The sequence below is a fragment of the Amblyomma americanum genome, chromosome 11, assembly GCF_052857255.1.
Source record: "Amblyomma americanum isolate KBUSLIRL-KWMA chromosome 11, ASM5285725v1, whole genome shotgun sequence".
NCBI classification, from domain to species: domain Eukaryota; kingdom Metazoa; phylum Arthropoda; class Arachnida; order Ixodida; family Ixodidae; genus Amblyomma; species Amblyomma americanum.
The window spans coordinates 76292798-76309713 of NC_135507.1; the positions used below are offsets into that span (position 1 = coordinate 76292798).

Consider the following 16916-nt stretch of genomic DNA (forward strand, 5'->3'; position numbering starts at 1 on the left):
AAACGTTAGAGATCATTGTGGCTACCCTCATTGAAGCAATGCGAAAGCATTGACGCCTCCTCAACACTCGTCGCCTCTATATGCCCCTCTTTCAGCCCATTGATCGTTGCTTCTAATTAATTAGCTAATTTGTCAATACACCTTTTTGTTCGATTAATTATCAGTCACGAAACAGATTTTAATCCATTTCGAACTTCATTTTCGGCTGCCGCGGTGGCTGAGTGGTTATGGCGCTCGGCTGCCGGCCCGAAAGACGCGGGTTCGATCCCGGCCGCGGCGGTCGAATTTCGATGGAGGCGAAATTCTAGAGGCCCGTGTGCTGTGCGATGCCAGTGCACGTAAAAGAACCCCAGGTGGTCGAAATTTCCGGAGCCCTTCACTACGGCGTCCCTCATAGCCATAGTCGCTTTGGGACGTTAAACCCCCATAAACCATCGAACTTCATTTTCACTTCTTTTTATATTTTACCACTATTTTGCCATCCACGGCTGTTTTTCTGTCCACTCAGTATATCGACGTCTGCACTATTTCGACGTTTTTTATATTATTAGGTTTATTTAATTAACTAATCATCTTACTGACATCAAACTTTTTGCCCTCATCCTCACATCGTCCTCTATCGATCACGACCATTCGTTTGATGCTACCTCTTCTGAGAACGCCGAATTCGCTGCGGACGCGTTTTGGTGACACGCTTTGGTGGCACGACCCCGTCAGCATAGCCTAGAAATGCTAGCGCATTAATAAATGTTCTGCCTAGAGGTATACTGTGTGATAGGTTTGTCATGAGCTTGAATAAATGCGCTCATACTGCTGACGTCAGACTGTTGCTTTATCGTGCTTAAGACCGCACTTCGAGAAAACAAGCACGCAGTAGCACGCCTTCCTGTATTTTTTTTTATCATGCGGACTGCTTACGTACCTATCACAGGGTTGCACGTGATGCCTGAAATGGAGTATAGTCCCCCCTGCCATTAATTGCCTATCAATGCTCCACTCACCCCTGAAAACTTTGTCTCCGCAAGAAGCCCGAACCGGTAGGGTGTGGCGTCAGTCAGGGGCGGGTTCTCGAAGCCGCCGACAGCGCTGCCGTCTCCGACCACAAATATAGGCGTGTCTTTCAGTTGGCGGGGATTCAGGTGGGCAGCCACGTAGTGTCTGAGGCGCATTTCTTCAGCCGTGCTGTAGTTGACCAGCCTCACGGGCGTGGGAATGGAACTCCCTTCCCGAACCACAACGAGGTAGTAGCCACTACAGCAGTAATAAAATTAGAAATGGAATGAATGTGTCATTCAGAAGGGAAGAATGAATAGGGGGAAAATTGGGTTCATTGGCGAAGACGGAATCGGCAGTTCTAACTCATGACTCTTTTTGTTTTGGTTGCTTCAGTCATGTCAGTTTACAGATTTCCAAATGGCCAATGCTAACACCTTAAACAGATCACCAGCTCGATCACATCGAATACAGTTAGTAAGACAAAACACTTCATGCTCGAACTGCAGTATGGACCTCGAACAGCTATTCTATGTGATAGAAGCCTCAGATGATCACCCCCGTTGCGTGGAATCCCCAACATGAGACCATTAAAGACAGATAGATTAAAACTTCAAAAATCCTCCTTTAATAATTATCTAACAGCTTTAAAATTGTTGTATTTTAGCCATTTTTGGATTTTGTTCTTTAGACTTCTGAGCAGTGGCAATCGCTGACATGCCTCTAGCTGCCTGTTCTTTCTAATGCGCTAGCACTTACAGTGGCCATTTCCGCATTTTGGCATCGTGTGTTTGTCTGCTTATCTGAAGCCGGTTTTGTGGCAGACTGCTCGCCTGCCTTCCGGGTGGTGGGCAACCTGCCCACCGTGTCAGAGGGGAGCCCATTTAACCGTGAGAGGCTGCTCGGAAAGAGCAACCTGGGTCGCAACCCAACCCAAGCTACCCAAGTCTCACCGATGGCAGCACCTGCCATAGCGCCTGCCTTGTGTCACTGCCCACCTGCCCACTGGGTGGCTTACTTGTCAAGGTGTAGCCGGTGGTTTCCAGAAGAGAACCTGGGGAGCTAATTAGGCGGTACCGCCCCTAAGCGCAATGAGCAGCATCGGTTAGGAGGAGAACGTAATTTGAATTTTGCTTGCACACTTGCTAAACGGATGAAGTTGGTGTGGTGATCAGTTGGGTTGCCTGGTACCACCTAGTATGTCGTAGCTCCAATCGACAATTGACCTCATGCTAGCGCACATGTTCTCAGGGGGCCTAATTCCCCAAATCCACTGACATTTTTTGTTGTTTTTTATTTTCCCACATTTTTTTCTTTTCTTTGGGGAGGAGGCGACGTGTCAGATCAAGTAAAGCTTATTTCGGTCCAAGGCCCCTAGATCTCCTGTGTTCTTTTCTCTTTCGCTATGTTGCTTTTCTTAGCGTATTGCTCCGTCTTACCTCGTCCACAGGGCCTTTTCATTTGATTATCGACAGCCCCTGTCTTTCATTTCCCCCCTCATTATCACTGAACTAACGGTGTGCGCACGCCTTCGAAAATAAACTTCCTGGTTCTCACAGCAGCTGTGTCTACCAACGATGCCCACCGTGAAATGACTGCTTCATAAATATTTCCTCTCTCTCTCTCTCCCGTGAATCCACCGCCAATACGAAAATGTGGACGGCAAACTGTCGGTGTCGTCCTTTGCTCTTTGTATGGGACCAAAGCTGTTGATGCTGACCACTATGAGCGCCTGTGTTTTGCAGGATAGTAGATGTCTGCGAGTCACCGTAATATCTAATTCAATAGACTTTTCCCCAAAGAAAAAAAATGCTGCATGTAACCAACCGACTCCTAATTTTTGCCCTGCGAAAGTTCATTGTTGTGTACAATGTCATTTATACATACGTAATTGGACCTTTCATGGAGTCAACTGGTCTCAGGAGGACAGTGACCGTCTGATTGTCTATAGCCTCAACCATGGGCTCAACTTGAACCTCGGGCGCTGCAAAATAAACAAGCGGTATGGTCAGAAGGCACGTCTGAGATGACAGCATCGTAGTTGTACAAGAACAGATTTTTTTTATTTATTTATTCAATACTGCCAGCCTCCATTTGGTGGCCAAGGCAGGAGCGGTACAAGGATACATCGTACATTACTAGTACCAGCACAGTGTACTAGAACGACACGAGGGGCCGTATTCTACAAGTTGTTCGCTTTCCACATTCAATTACACGTCCATTTGGTCGTCTTTCTTTGGTCACTCAGATATACCCCTCGGCTTTCAAGCATCCGTGGGAAGCGACCCGGCCATTGGTTGGTTGGGACTGCTGACAGATGCTGCTGACAGATCGCTGCCATTTACCTCATCAGCGACTGAAGGTCGCATCCAATGGCGGCCAACGAGCAGGTCCGGTAGCCAGTGGTCGCCTCGCTTCCCGCGGATGCCTGAAAGTCGCGGGCATATCGGAGGGTCCAATAACGTAGTACCAAATGGACGCGAAAGGGACAATGGAAATTTGACTGCTTGCAGAATACGGCTTCAGAAGGTAAGAGCAAACTTTTCTGCGAAATAAATTGAAGCAAGAAACTGAAAAATAAAGCGAGCGGATAATTAAATATTTATATGTGGTGCTTAAGTTGTGCCCAAGGTGAAAGCAACCTAATATGGTTGCCTAGTAATTTTGGTTTGGTTTGGATTAAGGGGGGTTTAACGCCCCGAAGCGATTCGGGATATCCTTTAGCGATAACAGTCTTTGCTAAACATGCATTTCAAACACATTGAATTCATTTCTTATTAATTTTGCCTTTTTTGTCCCTATGCTTAAATTCCAATACGAATGCTTTCTAAGTATGCTACGCGTAATGTTTTGAACATTTTTAAAAATGCATAAAAATGCATTTTTTTCTGCTTAGTATACTTATCATACAGAAAAAAGAAAGTAAAATATACAATAGATACATTAAATTAAATATACACTAAAATATACAATTAATACATTAAAAATATACCAAAAATATGCATTAAATACCTTCAGTTAGAAATACACTAAAATAAACAGTTAAAATATATTCTTTCCGCTTAGTCACATTCACCAGATGGTATTGATTAATGTTTTCAACAGCATAAGTAGCGACTGAACTGGCTATAAGCATCAGGGGACAGACATTCCCAGAGAAAACGCTTCGTCATCAGTAAGACTATGGCAATGAAAAGTGACTTGACGGGACCGTAACGTGAAAGATGTCGCCTCACAGGAAATGCCGACGGAAACTGACGTCAACAAAGAGGAACACTAGCGTGATAGTTGGCTTGGCTTATATATACCCAGCGAGAGGGGACACATTATCTTGCCCGGTGAGGTACTTTTCGCGCAAGAACTGTGTGCCGCCAAATTGCCGTACAAGCGTCGGAGTGACCGTGTTCGAATCTGCGACCATAAACGAATGGACGACAGAAAAGGGACTGATTTCACTGTTCGAGGAAAAGTGATTTCAAGCACTAGGTTGTTCCCCGGCAGCTTGACGTGTGCTGCGAATATGCTGACGCGGACTACCCGTTTGTTAGAATAGAAGTATACTTTCCACGAATTAATTTCGTATTTATGAATGTACACTTTAAATGCATTGCCAACATAGGTCATCTCACGAAACGTGATTTCGAGCACTAACTGTTCAACGGCAGCTTGATGTGTGCTGTAAATTTCGTTTACGCCGACAGCTCATTCGTTAGAATTGAAGTTTACTGACAAATTAATGTCGTATTGGCGAAAGTACACTTTCAATACATTGCCAAAATGCGAAGGTCATTTCCCGTAACGCGATTTCGAGCACTAGATTGCTCCACGGCAGCTAAAAGTGTGCTTCAAACATGTTTAAAAGGACTGCCCGTTTGTTAATCAATTTTAACAAATGGACATCCTTTTACTTGAGACTTGAGTATACTTGAGACGAATTAATTTCACATTTACAAATGTACACTTTTAATACACTGACAAGGTGCTAAAAAAGCATGCATATTTCTTCACGTGTTTTAAATGTGCTCGAAACATGCTTTAGGTGACGTATACATCTGACGGATTAATTTCATATTTAAGAAACTACACTTTTAATAAATTGACAAGATGCTAAATCCGCATACCTATTTCTTCATGTGTTTGAAACGTGCTCCAAACATGCCTTAAGTGATGCATACTTCAAGCGAATTATTTTCATGTTTACGAAAGTACACTTTTAATACATTGACAAGATGCTAAAACCGCATACATAATTTTTCATGTATTTTAAATGTGCTAGAAGCATGGTTTATGTGGCGTATTTTTCACAAATTTTAAGAATATGTTTCGAACACCAGCCATAAAATGTCAGGAACCTATTTCCGGCATAATATTAGTGCATTAATGAATCGAAAATATGATTAAAATACATTATAAATATCCCGCCGTATACTCCAAACCTATTAGTTTTCGTTAGGGGATGAGAGATGCCATAGGAAAGTATCCGTAAATCTCGACCACCTAGGGTTCATTAACATGCACTGGCACAACACAGTGCACTGGCCCCCAGAATTTCGTCTCCTTCAATGTGCGACCATCGCGGCCGGGATCGAATCCGCGTCTCTCGGGTCAGCAGCTGAGCGCCGAAACCCCTGAGCCACCGCATCAATAACAGGCTTAGGCCGGACTCTAATATAGCGAAACTTAAGCGTATAGGCGAACGGGTAGGGCGCACAATCCACCGCGTTTCCAACCAGCAGGGTGGTCTGCGGGGCAGGGCCGCGCTACGGCTCGCCCATACCTTCGTGTCCAGCCGGATGCTCTATGCCATGCCGTACCTTCGCAACGCCAAACAGGAAGACGAGCGCATTGGCGCCATCAACAAGAAGGCTATAAAGCGAGCACTGGACCTCCCGGTGGCTACCTCCGACGCCAAACTGAAGGCGTTGGGGGTGCTAAACTCCTATCACGAATTGCGGGAAGCCCTCCTCGTGAACCAATACACGCGGCTCGCGCAGACGGCTCCTGGGCGCCGCCTGCTATACCGCTTACATATCCGACGCACATGCTGAGCGGAGGGGACGGATAACATCCCGGTGCGGTGGCGCCATATGTCCAGGGTCGCTCCACTCCCGCGTAACATGGACACGACTTCACGCGAAGGCAGACGACAAGCGCGAGCTCGGGCTCTTGAGAGGCAATGTGGATCTAAAAAAGGAGTCTACTACGTGTACATCGCAGGGCTGTAGCCCGCGGGATTGTAGACGGCTGCTGTAGTCCACAGGGGAATGGACGCCGATGGGCGATCTTTTCGGGCCCCCAATTCAAGACGAGCGGGGGAAGTTGCCTCAGCTATCGTTGCCACGGATTCAAAATCAAGAACGGTTATCACAGATACCCGCCGGGCATGTGAACGCTATCTGGCTGGAGAATATCACCTCTTGACTCGACAATTTTACGACGGGCTGCCGCCGATCCAGCTCAGAAAAATATAATCTGGGATCCTGGCCACAAGGGTCAACGACGCAATGAGGTCGCTGAAACGGTCGCCTGACAGCTTACCCACCGGGCTCCTCATCATAACTCGCCTGGCTCAGAAGCTCATCAAGTGCTTTTGCGGCTCTGAGAAATTTTAATTAATTATTGCGACAGCCACCACCCCTATCCGGCTGCTGCCTAGGGGCTGAGTAAGGCGGAGGAGCGAACTCTGCGGCGCCTGCAGACAGGAACTCTTCTCTGTCCTGCAGTAGTTAAGCCCTTTTATCCCAAAATAGATGTATGGTATCTGAGGAAAAATAGGCAGGAATCGGTATAAAGTTTTCTGTCATTGCTCTGGAATAATTTCTACCAACTGGGAATCTTTAACATACATGTGCACTGCACAGCACACAGGCGCCTGCTCAAAACGCGGCTGCCGTGGTTGTGTTCGAACCCGGGTGCTGCAACTCAGTAGCCGAGCGCCCTAACGATCCGATCTGCTGATAATCAGTTTTGTGCGAACTGAACAAAGCAAGTGCCGTAATGCTCGGGAAAATACAGCTGCTTCTTTCAAGGATTTAGCGGCGAAGTTAATTCTGAAGCTCCTCATAACATCTCTGTGTGCATTGTTCGCCTTACTATTTCCAGTCCGAACTTTCACGTAGCGCTCACTATTCTGTAAAAGGAATCGCGTTGCCTGTGTGGTGTGCAATGTCAATGTATGTTAAAGATTTCAAGGTACTAGAAATTATACCGGAGCCCACCACAACGGCACCTCTTTCTAAATTTCCCTTTTCACTTCATCGTTTATCAATTCCCTTAAGGCGTGGTTCGGGTGTCCACCGAGATATGTGAGGCAGTTATTGCTCCATTTGCTTTCCTCAAAAATCAAGTTTAAATGTTTCTGTATATTTACCATGTGGAGTAGCTTTAATAAAACTAAACTCCAACTCTTCCGGAATTCTCATAATGTCATTTATCCTGTGTAGAGCGGGTTTGGAGCTTTTACTTTACCGTGATCTCGAGACAATATTGCACAGTTTACTGAGAATAAGAGGGGAAACCGTTTCCGACTAATATTAAAAAATAAGAATGGCGGGAAGCGTTAGTATTTCATTGAGTAGAAATTATTTCGCACCCAGTAGATGCAACGCCCAAAGCCTAAAATCTGAAACAAGCGCTTCAATGCGTGACCTGCCCCTGTCTCGGCCATGGAAAACGATAATTCTTTCCCTGTAGCTGTGTGGCATGTGATGGGCTAGAAAAAAAATTACCATAAAAGGCTCCATTCGCAGTCAGGTTAAATACCAGAACCGGCTAACGTCCTATTGATGGGGATTCGAGTCCGCTCAAGAAAACAGACCGAGGCGAAACATCCTAATAAGCCCCTTATTATTTCTGCACTCACACTGCAACACAACCGTGTCTAAAACTCAGCCCAGTTTAGAGAAGATTGAAAAGCGATAGACGCACTATGATATATATCGTTCAGTAATCTATACAAATTTAGCCGAAGGTGCGGCGCACTACCATCTCCCCACTAGTTATCATTATGTATTTTTTGTGTTGTGTTGGGTTTTAAGGCACATAGGAAACTAAGGCCATCATGCGCAATCTAGTTATTATTAGGTCTGATGTCAAAAAGGTATAATTTGTATGAAGACAATTCGAGTTAGGAACAAGAAATTGATATGATGCAAAACAAAACTGTATTTGGTGGGGGCTGTGGTCCTGATGAAATTAAGCTGCAGGTTAAGGTTTCTGTTTTGCTTATGCGTTCAGACTTTTTTAGGGGGAGGGCGGGGGGGGGGGGGGGGGGGGCGTTGTTATGTGGTGGGAATAATGTCGCCATGGGACTTAAATCCCAGGGCTGGCATGAACTACTCACGTGATGCCTTTGTGCTGATGTTGCCGCAGATGGCGTCTCCATATCCCGCACTCGTGCTGGCCTGAACGCATACCATGTACGTAGAGCCCGGAAAGAGACCTCGCAGGTAAAACTCTGGCTTGTCAGAGATGTTAAGCACCACTGATTCTGGCTGCCATGAGTTGGCCAGCATTGTATTGAAGGAATGCGAGAGAGATAAGTTGACCTGCGTGGAAGACAAAAAGCGAGTATGAAGCAGTGCAGGTGCGTATGCGTAGAACCTTGGTCATCAAGCAATAGGGGATCTTCCAGAGTAGACAAAGCATTTACTTGGTTAATTTAAGATGATGTAGAGACGCTATCGACAATCTGTGCAAAACTAGCCTTTTCGACTTAGAGGCACTACATTTCACATCAAATATAATAAAAGTAGTCCAGATTCTGCCAGATTCAACTTCCAGCCTCGCTATATAAGCGATAGCAGTGCTTAATATCGTTGTTCCGGGGCCTTCTTTGACTTCTTTTTAAAGCACTGTAACGTTGTGGCTAATAAGTCTGTTCTTTTTATCTTAGAAATGACAAATTTTCACTAGTCTGTTCAGTAATTCCAGCAGTCTGAAGAAGAGTAAACAGCTGTCCCTTGCAAATTCATAGTAATCAAAGCTCCAGGTAGCCCAACTGTTTGATATACTTCTAGAGTGATTCGGGCTTGGAAAATGCCGCTCGGGTTCCACCATATCTGGCCGAAACAAATATAGATTGCGAAGTTTCTTCATATACGAGCACGCTCATTTTAGTAAGCGTTTCCCAATATGAAATTTTTAAGTTTTCACACCGAATAAATCCGACGCTCCATAAGTTTCTTCCATCAGGAAAGATTCTGGTTCAGCCCAGTGTTCTAGCTCGTCGCCAATTACGAGAGCACATACGTAACATGATCCGATTTATCCAAGCGTAAACAGCTATTTTTCATAATTTTGGGCGAGTAACTTCCTATATGAACTTAGTATTCGCTTCCACTTAAGTCTAATCGTAGCATTTCCAAGCTAGTAGTTTTATTTTCCAATGACGCGCACAACGAAGGGATTGCCGAATAATCCCAGTATGCGGTGGTTTTACAGGAGTCTTTATTATCATTAGCTTCGAAATACTTGGAATTAGATTGAAGCACATGCTTGAATTTAAGTTTGATTCCAGTGCTTCGTCTCCTCCGACGATCGGCAATCGAAGCAAGCACCAAACACCATTGTGTAAAATATTCATAAAATTGTCATTTTTGGCGTGTTGTTACCAACCTGTTAACTGCATAAAATACTGTAAAGCATCCCTGCTGACCTTATCAGCATCACCACAAAACTCACTCATAATTAATTGTCGCAAACAAGCTGCTCAGAGCTGATAATTGGATTTGTCACTGAACAAATATGTAAAAGCAGCCGAGGTTGGCAAACAGGCCGCCTGAATTATTCGTTGCGTGTAACCAATCAGTGGCTGAATTTAAATTACTGTTGATGGCAAAGAACCAGCCTCGACAAGCATTAAATGAAACTTATAACAAGTTTCTTATTTTTTATGTATATTTGTTGTTCTTGGTGACAGATTTAAGAGCCTACTGTTTATTGGCTCGCGTCTTGATTCCCGCATTTTCAGTCAATAGTCAACCTTTAATGCCAGCAACATGAGTTAGACAGTCTATTCCCTTGCCTCAGGCTGACTATCAGCAGCCACGGAAACTAGCTTAACGATATGGATAAAAAATGTACTTGTCTCACCTTGTAGCTGGTCAGCGCACCTTTCTTTCGAAAAGGAGGTTCCCACTGTATCCTCAAACTGTCTTCAGTCTGATCAAAAGACTGCATGTTTACAGGAGCTTCCGGAGCTGAAAATTCAGGTGTACGTTTTGAGTTTGATATTTAAAATACCGATTGGCGCTTGAAAATCCGCGCCGTCGGCACTGAAATCAATGATGCGGATAGTATGCAGAATCGACTTGTTTCGACTCTTCAGCAAACTGAGAACATCGAAGTATTTCTGATAAACACAGGCTTTCCTGCCTCAGAGGATTCAGCCGGAATCTCTCGCCAGAATTTCCGACAAACTGGGACACGACGAGTCGATCAAAGCTGGCTAACAATCGCACATGGGCATGGTCCTCTAGCTAGAAAAAATTAAGCTAGAACGAGTTTGCTGAATGAGCGGCGCCCAGTTGAGTCACAATGCGCACCCGATGAGAACCAAACCGAAGGCAAAGTTGGAGGCGATGCTGCAAGTGTAAACGAGCACCCCACATATATCTGGAACGTGGTAGATTCGAGGCAGAGGGTGTTAACAGGTAAATGCTGCTCAACTTGCTGCGGGAGGAGAGGGAAGCACGTGTCTTTTTATAACTGTCATCAGACTGCGCTCATGGTTTAGCTACTCAAAGCGCAAGTTGAGCTATTGATGTTGCTGCAGGGCTGACATGTCTAGAAAAAACACCAGCCACCGTCGCATCCTCGTAGAGACAATATTATAATCCGCTTCTTTGTAATTTATTTCGCGGGGCGACGGTGAGTCAATTTTAACGACCAAGTTATTTTCGAATGAATTCCTGGAGCCTTTGCGGGATGCCGTTGGGGGCAGTCGCTTAAAGAGTGGAGACGCCTCTGCACTATTTTATAGAGACCTATATTGTCTCTAGCGGCACCAGTAAAACACACAATACAGCCAGGAAATCATTCTTCCTTACTTATTCAGCGAATCTTATGTTTTTGACTTTCCTCAAGAAAGGTGCCGGGGCTGATGCGTTTCCTAGTGCTATTAACCAAAGGGGGTGTGTGTGTGTGCGGGGGGGAGGGGGGGGGGTGAGCCCACTACATCAGAGTGGTGAGATGCCTATACACTCCCCAAGACATCCAGCTGGTGAACACGTGCGGTCGCTAAAACAAGTGCGAGGCATGCGGGAGAAGAGTTTTCGCGGAAGAACATTCGCCACCGAGCGGCAGAACGTTCGCCAGAGGAAACGTAGCTGCACTGCAGAAAATGTGAACCACGATTCCGGGAGATAAAGATTCTGGGCAGGAGATGAGTTACTAAGGCAAGGTAGGTCTTGAAAGCTTTGCGCATTAGTAAGACAGGAAAAAGATTGTGTTCGCGAGGCATCTCTGACCTCGTTTAGGACCGACGTGCAATATCTTGAAAGGTTTGGATCATTGTGCATGGTCTCGCTTTTTGCGCACGCCTTGGTTTTCTTTACATATTCTGGGTTCACAGTGGTTAAAGCCAGATGAAGTTAGCGCTTGTCCTGTGTTGTTTTTCTGTCGTGTTCGTCTTTGTAGGCGCTGTTGTTTTCTGTCTTATGTGATATTCGAGTCTAGCCCAAGTCGAAGTTCTTCGAAGTATCCGCGCTTTGCTTGGAACTTTAGGGAGCCTAGGTATTCCCAGCCGACTTTAACAGCGCGCGTGAAAACCAAGTTCGTGTTAAAGATTAACGCCCATCCTTTCTCTCCATCGGTCGTCACATGGAACATTTCTTTTCAGGCTTCGCCAAGCACCCAGACAAAAAAAGACGCTTGGCTTTTTTCCTGTTGTCCACATTCCAGTCTTCCTCGTTACAAATATTCCGCTTTCTGCACCTTGAATCACATTCATTTTTAATCAGATCAAAAGAAGAACCCAGATTGACGGGCCAACGGCGAAAAATTTGATGACAAGCATATGAAAAGCACGCCTTGCAAAATGGAAAGATTAAATACTCACGCATTTCTCTTGTCTCGACTTCCAGCTCACCAGAATACGCTGAATATAGATTTCCTTTATTTAGAGCTCGTACCTGCAAAAACGGATACGAACTATCAGCTGTTTTGCTTCTGTTTAACTATGCTACTGACAAAACAGCCTCCGTCCCCTAAACCTTTAAACTTTCTTTGTGTCTGCACCACACATGAACAATTACCAAATAGCCCTACAAGACATTCTTTATTCTTGCGGTAAGCGCATTGTCCCAAATATTGTTTATCACCGCCGTGGCGGAGTGATTGCTCATTAAAATACGGGACATAAATGCTGAATTCTGTACTAAAATGCAGCCGTGAGCGAATTTTGAAAAGCTTATCAAATTGTCTGTTTCCATTGTTCCCAGACAGCGCTTCTGCATCTCCTGTTTGATATACGCTCAAATAGCCTCTAGTACGCAAATATGAAGTTGCCACTTCCTTCAGGCGGCACCGGGAGCCTCACAGTCCAAAACAGTTATGTACTCAGTTTTCCTCAAAAATAAAAATACGTGCACTGCAGAAATAGCTTATGATTTTGGTTATGCTCCCATGCACTCAAATCTTGAAAAGTACAAATCGTGTATGTGTGTGCACAGCAGGTGCGCAACACGCAACATTGTGATGTGGCGGGGAAGGCTTTCCGGCAGGCAGCCATGCAATCTTCCAAAAGAAACTTTCTTTGGGGGCTGACACTGAAATTATTGAACTTGGCGGCAGCGATAGCAGTGGGTGTGCTCGGAAATCGCCGAAGAACAGAAGAACTGCTGTTCATAGTCGCACTTTAATTTAATGGTGGCAAATAACACTTAGAACCAGCTGCTCAAAGCTCGTATGACAATCGCCAACACAACTGGACTAGTTTCGCGAGGCTGCAGTTGTGCCAGCTAAATCTGGGCGTCACTTCTTGTGCCACAACATAGTATTTAGGCCACTTTTCCGCAGCCTGCAGCATGAAGAAACATGCATTAAAAACATTTTGGGAAATACTGAGCGCGGCTGTACCCCAGCCAATTATTAGAGAGATAGCTCTATTCACTGCAGAAACTCGGGTTCAGTCGGCATGCAGATGTGTCATTGAAGTACCCTTCGGACTTCGTGATTTCATATCAACATCCCTAAGTAATAAGGGAGTAATTACTCATTGCCATCCACCCAAGCACAGCCTTACGGCTACAGAGGAATGGTATACAGCTTTCTTCGAAATTTCGTAGTTAAATAAAAATTCGTCCTGGTCCGAGGTTCAAACCCGGGACCACCGCTTACAAATATATTACAAATTTACTCCAAATTGGGCGATTCCCCTAAAACATTTTACCAACACTCTTCCTACTTCGAGTTCTTGATCAATTAGCCCTCGCTCTACCATAAGCTTGCCGTCCCGGTTAGCTCAATTGGTAGAGCGACTGCTCCAGTGAAGCAGTGGTCCTGGGTTCGAACCCCGGATCAGGACGAATTTTTCTTTAGCTACGAAGTTTCTGAGAAAGCTGTATAGCTTTCCTTTGTAGCGGTAAGGCTGCGCTTGGGTGGATGGCAATGAGTAATTACTCCTTGATTACAGATTTACTTCACGTAGGGGTATTCCCCTAAAACATTTGACCAACATCCTTAAGTCAGATGCCGAAGCATGCTTTGACTGTGGTTAATGAGCTGGTGTCCTCAAATTTGGCTCTTTTCATACCCCCCAAACATGGCCTACCCCAACCTAGAAATTTCACCTTATATTGGGACGAAATTCGATATCCCAAGTAATTTGAACGCGCCCAATACGCTGGTGACACCCAACTGGTGGCCTCTGACTAAATTTTGAGTCTGGCGATACGATTTAGCTCCCTATCTCTTCACCTGAACCTTCACTCCAACGTTCTTTACTTCTAGGCAACCTGAGTCATGTTTTTCTACCGAATTGGTTAAACTCGCATTAAAAACATGTACACAACATACTTGCGACAGGCTAGGTGAAAAATAAGTGCGCCAGAGAATAGACCGCACTTCACTACGGAGCGGACAGTGATAGCCTTTTTCCGACTATAAAAATATAATGTCGAAGCAACATGCTATCTAGTGCTCAACCACCGTTGATTTATTGCAACTGACAACGCGCTATGATAGGTAGATCCGAGGTACGCAGACATAAATGCTCAAACATAATGAACACATATCAGTTTTTCCCTAAATAAGAAAAAATATATATTGAATATGTCATACCGAGAAGTGGTAAATCACGTTGGGATCCAAGTTGGTCACTGTGTAGCAATGTCTTGGTGTGTAGACTTTTTCAGATCTGCAGGTATCCTGCAAGATTTCAGTTTTGATAACTTTGCTCCGGTCACTTCTTTTCCAGTACTGAAGCTGGTAGCCCTGTAGGACACCGTATGGGGGGTACGGTGCGTCCCAGGACAAAAAGACACTGTCTTGCGACTGCTGGTCGGCCCTCAAATCAGCTGGCCGAAGTGGTGCTATTGGAGGGAAGAAACCAGTACAAAAGCCACTGGGAGCTTTTATAGTGCTTAAAAGGGCGCTCAGAAGTAATGTACTCACGTTTGAATTGTGTAATTATTTTTACCGTGCAATAAAACGGCGATGACCTATGTGAATACGAGTCTTTAGGATATGAATTTGGAGAACGTGAAAACATTACAGGCTGGCAGAGTCCGCTGAAACTCGTGGTTTGTTGCCACTGCGTAATGAAAAGATTTGTTACACCTAGTCAGGACAGAAGACATGTTAGGATATTTATTTCCAACAGGCTGTAACAGTAGGCCAGAATCTTCAGGAGCGTTTCATGAAAGAAAAAGGTTATATACAGCACAAGTTTTTGAACAACGATAATGCGGGCATTAGGCCAGAAAGGCACAGGACAAAAAACAGTCGCATTCTTTTTTTGCATACGTAAAGGTAGGGTATTGCAAAATTTCCCATCAATCACACTATGCCTGCAGTAGTATCGCAAAACGCACTTCTGATTCCCGAACTGTAGACTGAAGATGCATCGTTACTGTGCCTAGGACATTGAGCGGCTCAAGACAAGAATAGGTAGGCATCCTCAGCCTCTACTTAAGCTTACAAAGGTTATTAGTCCTGAAAACGCGCTGATCAAAGGTGTATTCTAGAGTACCCTATTTCCCAAATATAATATTGACACAGCATAAGGTTTCATGTTATCATTGCAACTTGCCTTCAGTGCTATAGACAGCCAGCTCTCAGCTTTGTTAGCCAACGGACACAAACCCAGGGCTCGAAAACCCATCTAAAAGGGCTATATATTCGCGCCGCCATGTCCCAGTAGTTATAGTACTCTGCTGCTGGCCTAAAAGATCCAATGGTCGAATTCCGATGGAGGCCAAAATCTAGAGGGCCGTCTACTGTGTGAAGTGAGCGCATGTTAAAGAACACCAGGTGGTGGAAATTTCTGGAGCCCTCTACTACGGCGTCTCTCAGGGCCTGAGTTGCTTTGGGACACTGAACACCATAAACTAAACCAGAAGAGCTATACTTCGCTCGCTAGTAAGCCAAAGGCTTCAGTTGCTGACCGAATTCTCTCGACCTTGGCTTCATGAACAATAAAGATGGTCGTTCTCTTTTTTACGAAAAGCGCTGCAAGGCAGCGACAGTGACTTTTGCCGCCTTCCCATCCGCCGTCTTTTGATTCCCCTGTTGTCCATTCTCTGATATTTAACAAAATCTTTATTTCAAAACGTTTCCATCGATTGCATCGAACAATTAAGACTACCATAGAACCCCAAAAGGGTAACTGCTTTTAAGATAGCAATGACGTTAATAGAAAAAAATGTAAGACTTTAGTCGGGGGATCTGCACATATAATGATTGTTATCGCAAAATCTTACATTATATGAAAAAAAAAGTCCGTTCATAAACAGTTCCTCGCTTAAAAATACTTTCGTCCAGAATTGTTGAGTGTGGCTTCAAGGAACCGAACACCAAGTAAAAGAAGTGGCTTACGGGCTGGGTCTGTCCTGAACTTCAAGGTGGCAAACTTGGGAGAACGTCCTGCGCTGTTTTCGGCGAACACTTTAGCCTGATAACTGGTGTAAGGCACCAAGTCCTCGTACTTCACCACCAGTTCTTTCACGGTCGTGCGGCGCAGCTCTGTTTCCCAGGGGTCGCCGCTCTCCAGCTCGACATAGTAGGCATTCATTGGTCCATTAGCACTTTGGCAAGGCACCCCAGACCACGTGATGGTAGTAGAATTGCCATAGGAACGACTACGATACAACCCCATCGGTGCTCCGTCAGGCACTGCAAGGGACAGTCCGCATTTCTATATTCAGCAATCAAGGCACACTGCTCGACAGTAACCTAATCAAGAAAAGGAAACGTTTGCTTTGAAAAAAAAAAAACAATTATATAAGGATGATGTGCAGATTTTTTTTCTTGCAGCTTTTTGTTAATTGCCTGCAAAGTGAATATCACAGAGTTGCATTTTAGAATACTTTCTTTCCGGTCAATTCTGTCCTGCCAAAGAGAATTGGCATCTTGATCAAAATATTTGACGAAAACAGCCGAATGTTTATTATTCTGAATAACAAATGCGCGAAATTCTGCGTAACACAACCTTACGCATGACAAACTGCTAAAAAAAACTTAAAAAGAAAATCGCTGTAATCGCTTCCTTGCGCGACGTTAGAAATGCATATGCCTGGAGCACTAGAAGCGCCCAAGATCCATTAGTCCACAAGAAACCTCGTGCATGGAAAATTCTACCCCTAAGTATGAAAGAACAAGACTGTACGAAGCAAAGGCGCCATATTTTAGAGCGTTAACTCTACTGGTCGCATTTCGCACCTCCGAGTTATGCTGATTACATGGATAGAATCAGAGATGGTGGC

The 16916-nt window shown here is 44.8% G+C and overlaps 1 protein-coding gene and 1 non-coding gene across 3 annotated transcripts in view; one reads left to right on the plus strand and one right to left on the minus strand.

The window, feature by feature from the left end:
- LOC144110430 (receptor-type tyrosine-protein phosphatase mu-like) overlaps nucleotides 1–16916 on the minus strand; it is a 198817-nt gene that overhangs the window by 75332 nt on the left and 106569 nt on the right. For both annotated transcript variants that reach the window (XM_077643324.1, XM_077643323.1), the window contains 7 exons: nucleotides 16030–16326; nucleotides 14275–14525; nucleotides 12053–12125; nucleotides 10087–10193; nucleotides 8336–8540; nucleotides 2881–2977; nucleotides 1002–1251 (listed from right to left, as the gene is read on the minus strand). In XM_077643324.1, coding sequence (XP_077499450.1) covers nucleotides 1002–1251; nucleotides 2881–2977; nucleotides 8336–8540; nucleotides 10087–10193; nucleotides 12053–12125; nucleotides 14275–14525; nucleotides 16030–16326 — 1280 coding nt within the window. The remainder of the gene's footprint in view (nucleotides 1–1001; nucleotides 1252–2880; nucleotides 2978–8335; nucleotides 8541–10086; nucleotides 10194–12052; nucleotides 12126–14274; nucleotides 14526–16029; nucleotides 16327–16916) is intronic.
- Nucleotides 13446–13519, plus strand: TRNAT-AGU (transfer RNA threonine (anticodon AGU)). The gene has a single exon. It is a non-coding gene; the product is annotated as a tRNA-Thr (tRNA).